Below are 6900 nucleotides of genomic sequence, written 5' to 3'. Positions count from 1 at the left end.
TATTGTCTGGCTGGTGACCACGTTGGAGTAACTCATGTACATACAGTACAGTCCAGCCAAAGCTCAGCTCCACAGCTGGGTTTGAGGGAGGCATTGGGATGGGGGGGGGGACTATCGGCACCATCCCCCTCGCCAAGGGGACAGGTGATGAATCTACAAAGATCAATAAGAGATCCAAAAGAGGTCTAACAAGGGTCTCAACGGAGTTAAATCTGAGACGTTCAGATATGGACTGTAACATGGCCAGGGAGGTAAGACTTACCCAACTCCCTGGAGACAGGAGAGACCGCAGCATTCTCTCCGATCTTAGAGACCGCATCAAAGTACACCTTTCCAGCCAGGCTCATCGCTGTAAAAAAACAAGTATGGCTTTAATAAATGTGGACATGCAGAGTGTAAAATAACTACTACACAAGCACCCTGAATTTAAAATCAGACCTACTGTTTATTATACACATAATACATCTTTAAACAGTGAACCCCTCTATGACTAATGCATGAGATAACTGAAGATAAATGTTGGTCAGAGACACGTTCTGGTAACCAAGTAACCTGCCATGGCAATAGAATACAGAACAGTTCAGCAATAAGACGGCTGCTCACCTGCCACTGATTTCTCATAGCTCTTCCCCAGGTTGACCAGGTTCCTGAGCCCAGGGTTGAACTGTTCCATTACATTCTGGGAAGAGGAGAGAAGATGGGTAGTTGGGTTAAATGGGGTCACTGTCACATCAACATGTGTTTAGTGTTTGTTTTTGAGTGAGTGAGTGAGTAGGTACACCATTCACTCGGCTACAGAGGGTGGGACTCAGCCCAACGCACCATTGGGTGCACATTGCCTACCCTACAGGTCACCTACAACACCAGGTGTCACAGGAAGACCAAGAAGAACCTCAGGGATCTCAGGCACAGCCTGTCCTCCCCACTTACATCACTCTGTATAAGAGCATCTTGGCTAAAACTGACACACTGGCCAATAGCTTCTACCCCCAGACCATCAGGTTTCTGAACAGCCACCACCAGTCAGCTACTTTTTTTTTTGTTTTACCTTAATTTAACTCGGCAAGTCAGTTAAGAACAAATTCTTATTTTCAATGACGGCCTAGGAACAGTGGGTTAACTGCCTGTTCAGGGGCAGAACGACAGATTTGTACCTTGTCAGCTCGGGGATTCAAACTTGCAACCTTTCAGTTACTAGTCCAATGCTCTAACCACTAGGCTACCCTGCCACCCCCACGGACATTTATCATTGTTACAGTGGTAAATAAGTGTATATTATCATTTGTGTTATTGCCCCATTCACTTCTCTTGACCTGCACTGTTGGAGCTTAAGAATGTCCCTTTACCCTGTAATGACATCTGCTAACCTGTGCATGTGACTAGTAACCTCTAAACTAAACTAATACAGTTCGCTCTACACACTATGACCAAACAGCCAATGATTAACCAGAGATTGACAAAGGCCTCCACTCTGTCTTTCCTCTGCATTCCAACGGCCACACTGCCATTCCTCTGACTGAGAAACACACACATGGAAACAGAATATGGGAGTAGATGGAGAGAAAGAAGAGAATCAAAAAGCCAGAGAGTGATGCATGTTATTATGCATGTTTAGAGATCATTTCCAATATCAAGAGGCTTTTTTTATTGACAGCTCCAATTGATTTCAATAAATCAGGAATGCAAGTTCTCTCTCAGAAGTCTGTCATATTTTCTTCATTTTCCCAGAAGCCTCCATTCAATAAAATGACAATGGATTTGATTGATATGGATCCTTGGGGACCAGTAACGTCAGCTCTGTTATCATCCTATATAATTGATTCTCTGTGGGATCATGATCATTGTCTCAGGGGTCTATCTTCCTGTACACACGTCTTCTCTTCTCTCTTATTTGACAGCTTTCTTATTTATTAATGACATGCCCTGTTACATCATGTTTACATAATGTTTGGAAAGATACGGGTGAGTTACACCCAAGAATCCGGGAAATTATATATAAATCCATAGTAGCATATCAGTACAGTCTTGTCTATGAACAAAGCAGGAGGAGAAGCCAGTGCAATGTAGAATGTTATGGCTATTCAGTCACACAGTAAACAGTAGACCACACAATGAAAAGTAGACCGTATGCAATTCATTGGTGAGTCAACTGATCTGGCAGTAAAATTCTTATTTTATGTATGTATGTTATAATACAGAGGCAGGTTATAATTCATCCATTACTACGCTCAAGCAGGTCTCTATTATTCAGAAGGAAATAAAATCCTGCATAATGCTGCTTGGCTCCCAGGTAATATTTTAAATAGGACCATTTCGATCCTCTTTTGCATGTACTCACATCATATTAGGAATAAAGACCATGTTAATAAGCAGTCAGGAGCAGCTCAGTTGACTTGCCTACCACTGAGACCTAACTGGTGATGTTGGAGTAGGAGAGGGAGGCTGTCTAATCTTACCACAGTCAAACCCTGCAGCTAAATAATTCAACCTGTGGACACTTTTCCCTCCGTTTCATCATCACCTCAAGGAGAGAGAGGAGCTAAAGGGGGGCTGTTCTGTTCCTGTTCTGACTGTCTCAGGGGACCAAAGTCTAACTCAGTCTAACTGTTCTCTGAGGTGGACTTCAACGCCAGTGAGAGGCACATCAAGGCATCCACTTGTTCCTTCTTTCTTTCATATCACAGAGAAAGAGAGAGCGCACACCCTATCACTCAACAACCTGTCGAGTGTGTGCACTGAGAGGGTGCAACACTTGACACCAAGCAGAGCGAGTTACACAGTAATAGCTAATTAATCCTTAAGAGTCTAAGCCGGTGTGTGTGTGTGTGTGTGTGTGTGGGGGGGTTCTATTAAGTGAACATATGGAATTGTTTTAAGATGGTCAAACCAAGGATAATTTAGCTATTATATTTGAAATCTTTTCCTCTTAGTTTTGCTTTTCCTCAGGGTGCTTTTTTGTATTTCAGTTTCTATTGTTATTCTTTAGTTTTTATCCTCATGTTTCTTGTGTAGTACATTTGTATTTTATTATGTTTTTTCCTGTGAAGCGCATTGCGTTGCATTCCTGTCTGAAATGTGCTGTATAAATAAAGCTTGATTTGATATTAGGACCCCTTTAGGTATCAAAAAATATATATTTGATGAAACACTGAATTTGGCCTTACTGCTATTAGCCCATCGAAACGCATTGAATAACAGATTCATACATGGAAAAATAAATCAAAAAGGAAGTTTGTTTTGAAGTGTCTGTCCTTATATCTGAGAGATATAAGAGATATAAGGAAATAATTGGTATTATATTTTTACCCATATTTAACCCCTTTTTTTGGGACACTAAAATAATTCCATACATTTCAATTAATTGTTTAACTGGTACCAGGTTACATTCAGACGAGTCTTGTAAGCATTCTTGAGATAAACGAAGAACACCATCGTGTTCGTGAGAGTCTCATCTGTAGGCCAAACCATTCGGACACTACAGATGTTTTTGTGAGAAGAGCGATTTTCAGGATGTCTCATGGTCTGACAAACACAGCTGTAGCTCGGCCACCGATATCTCTGGCTTAAACAGGCAGATTTGTTATTATGTGGGGGTGCGGACATCGACTCTAGGGGATTAATTAATGGGTATGACTACTAAAAAGTGTTTTTCCAATGGCTTTCACAAGTGTCAAATGAATCCATTGATGTGGATACTGTAACACTTAGGGTCATTGTATTGTGATAGAACACTAAGTAGCATTTCTCATACTCATTGTATTGTGATAGAACACTAAGTAGCATTTCTCATACTCAAATGTAGAAAAAGGAACCCAAGACAGAGACGGAAAGAAACACCAAAAAAGACAGCTTTCCCAGCAATAGATGTTATACCACCTACTCATCTGTCAAAATGAGAGGCCATTAACTGACACAGCTGGTGTGTGGTCAATGTACATTAGGGAACTAATGATGGGATACAAAAGGATTAAATGTGGTGGAGAAAACAATGAGGGGGAGTACTTCTCTGCTATTATGCTTTCTATTCTGTCTATTCTCTATAACCACCCAGACTCAGACCCTGCCTAATGACAAGCTGATGAAACCATGACAATACATCACAGCTGGGCTACACTATGAAGAAGGGTATAGTTAGGACAACCCTTATTCATTATCACAGTGAACTTAACTGTATAGGCTACAGTCTTAAGTAGACTGTAGGCTACTTGAAAGCCTGCTCAATGATGCTAGGCACAAGTGGTGCAGGCTAACTGAAGACTCTCACGACAGAAGTATTATGCTTTGTGCCTCTACATCAGGGATGGGCAACTGGCGGCCTGCGGATCAATTCTCCAAATTTGGTTGTGCATAACCAGATTGCTTGTTATGCCAGTCACTTGATTAGCCAATGTCAGCTAACATTGTTTTAGATTGGTAAATGAATCTAACGGCAAGCTATCTAAACTTGTAGTAGGCTAAGCATGGTGGAATTACCAACCGGGGGTCCCATTGATCATCTGATATAATTAAATACTGCTAACATTTGTCCCCACACAATGGCAAAATGTGTACAATTGCAGGAAAAACTTTTTTTAAATTATCTTTGGCTAGGTCCGCTCTGACTGCATGTGTGGATATGGATGTGGGTACGCAGACCCATGAGCCACTGCGGCCCCTCATGAGTTTCCATTTTTTGTGGACCCCACCTGCTTCAAAGTTGCCCATCTCTCCTCTACATAATGTTCTTAGTAGCCTATGGCATGTGTGTCTACTGTACATGCATAGCATAGTACAATAGTACACTTCATGACCAAAAGTATGTTGACACCTGCTCATCGAACATCTCATTCCAAAATCATGGGCATAATATGGAGTTGCCCCCACCCCCACCCCCTCCGCTGCTATAAAAGCCTTCACTCTTCTGGTAAGGCTTTCCACTAGATGTTGGAACATTATTGCGGGGACTTGCTTCCATTCAGCCACAAGAGCATTAGTGAGGTTGGGCACTGATATTGGGCTATTTGGCCTGGATCGCAGTTGGCGTTCCAATTCATCCCAAAGGTGTTCGATGGGGTTGAGGTCAGGGTTCTGTGCAGGCCAGTCAAGTTTTTCCACACCGACAAACTATTTCTGTATGGTCCTCGCTTTGTGCACGGGGTCATTGTCATGCTGAAACCAGAAAGGGCCTTCCTCAAACTGTTGCGCAAAGTTGGAAGCACATAATCGTCTAGAATGTCATTGTATGCTGTAGGGTTAAGAGTTCCCTTCGCTGGAACTAAGGGGCCCAGCCAAAAGCATGAAAAACAGCCCCAGACCATTATTCCTCCTCCACCAAACTTTACAGCTGGCACTATGCATTCGGGCAGGTAGTGTTCTCCTGGCATCCACCAAACACAGATTAGTCCGTCGGTCTGCAAGATGGTGAAGCTTGATTCATCACTCCAGAGAATGCGTTTCCACGGCTCCAGAGTCCAATAGCGACTAACTTTACACCACTCCAGCCGACGTTTGGCATTCTGGATGGTGAGCTTAGGCTTGGGGCGGCTGCTTGGCCATGGAAACCTATTTCATGAAGCTCACATCGAACAGCTCTTGTGCTGATGTTGCTTTCAGAGGCAGTTTGGAACTCGGTAGTGAGCGTTGCAACCGAGGACAGAGGATTTTTATGTGCTACGTGCTTCAGAGGTCCAGTTCTGTGAGCTTTTGTAGCCTACCAGTTCGTAGCTGAGCTAGAAGTTTCCACTTCACAATAACAGCACTTACAGTTGACTGGGGCAGCTCAACTGTCGACAACGGGTGTGGCTGAAATAGTCTAATCCACTAAATTGAAGGGGTGTCCACATACTTATATGTAGTGTATATCTAGTCTCTCTGGCTATAGGCCTACAATATTTGGGTGACACAAGTAGTGAGCAACCTGTTATCAACACCACTTTCGGAATTCAGGCAACTGAGGAAGTTATTACCCTACATAGTAAAACAACATTGCAGGTGTTTATATGGGAGGTGTTTTCACGGGGAAAGCCCGACCATTTATGGTATCTCATAAAGGTTAATTCACAGTTAATTATAATACATTGACTCAAGCAACACATGGTCTCATACGGTCGTTTACCTTGTATGTACTTTCGGTGAGCTTGTTCACTTCTTCAGGGTCCCTCGACATGGTTATATCCCTATCAGCGCTCGTTAAAAACAATACAAATGTCCAGAATAAACTCCCCAGACAGAATAAATGTGACACTTATAGACTCATCGAATTCTTCATAACATGGCGCGCTCCATATAGACTGCCGAGAAAGATCCTATTTACCTGTCTTTCCCTTCTACAGTAGTCGATCATGAAAAAGGGAGAGACAATTTCTTCCGAAGGCTAAAGTGACGTGCAAACGGTGCGTTCTCAAAGGACGGCCTGGGGTAAAAGCTGAGCTGTCAAACTTCTGCTTCGATTAACAGTGAGTCGGTTGGTGGGAAAGGTAGGCGGGCAGGGTGTTATTGTTCGACGTCATTCATTAGTGCTATGAAAGGTGACCGTGGACACTGGCAGGTGTAGGGCGCTCCCTGGAGGTGACCAATGGCCAACCACGTGGGCAGAATATGTATAGTCTATGGAATAATTATAATCCATATCCTATTTATCAATACAAAGATTAATAATTGAAAAACACCAGACACCATTTATTTAGGCTACCCTTCCCTTTCTTTCACACTAATTCCCTGCCCGCAGTCTCGATAAATTGAGAAACAAAACTTTATCAGGCTTAAACCGGTTGCTGCAATTTGACATAATATTGTGATGGGTCGTTCGCAAACGAACGGTTATTTTTGAACGGATCTTTTCGCATCGGATGAAAGAACCGTTCATTTGGCTACCTGATTTGCATATTGCTACTATTTTTAGTTTTAGTTTTTCAGGCCATC

The 6900-nt window shown here is 42.7% G+C and overlaps 1 protein-coding gene across 1 annotated transcript; it reads right to left on the bottom strand.

Annotated features, from left to right (window-relative positions):
• Positions 1–214: 214 nt before the first annotated feature.
• Positions 215–6562, bottom strand: LOC118375917 (brain-specific angiogenesis inhibitor 1-associated protein 2-like protein 1). Its single transcript, XM_052513916.1, has 3 exons — positions 6095–6562; positions 604–679; positions 215–349 (listed from the first exon to the last, which is right to left on the bottom strand). Exons 1-3 carry the CDS (start codon positions 6143–6145, stop codon positions 222–224), a joined length of 255 nt encoding a protein of 84 aa, XP_052369876.1. The 5' UTR covers positions 6146–6562; the 3' UTR covers positions 215–221.
• Positions 6563–6900: the final 338 nt, after the last annotated feature.

This window comes from Oncorhynchus keta, unplaced genomic scaffold (genome assembly GCF_023373465.1).
Source record: "Oncorhynchus keta strain PuntledgeMale-10-30-2019 unplaced genomic scaffold, Oket_V2 Un_scaffold_14063_pilon_pilon, whole genome shotgun sequence".
NCBI classification, from domain to species: domain Eukaryota; kingdom Metazoa; phylum Chordata; class Actinopteri; order Salmoniformes; family Salmonidae; genus Oncorhynchus; species Oncorhynchus keta.
This window is presented reverse-complemented; position numbering and strand designations above follow the sequence as displayed.

Excerpts from the sequence above, each read along its gene's own strand:
- LOC118375917 (XM_052513916.1), bottom strand. The coding sequence starts at position 6,145 with ATGTCGAGGGACCCTGAAGAAGTGAACAAGCTCACCGAAAGTACATAC. Across the intron at positions 680-6,094 it reads TCACCGAAAGTACATACAAG|AATGTAATGGAACAGTTCAA; the intron begins GTAAACGACCGT and ends TCCTCTTCCCAG. Across the intron at positions 350-603 it reads CTATGAGAAATCAGTGGCAG|CGATGAGCCTGGCTGGAAAG; the intron begins GTGAGCAGCCGT and ends GTTTTTTTACAG.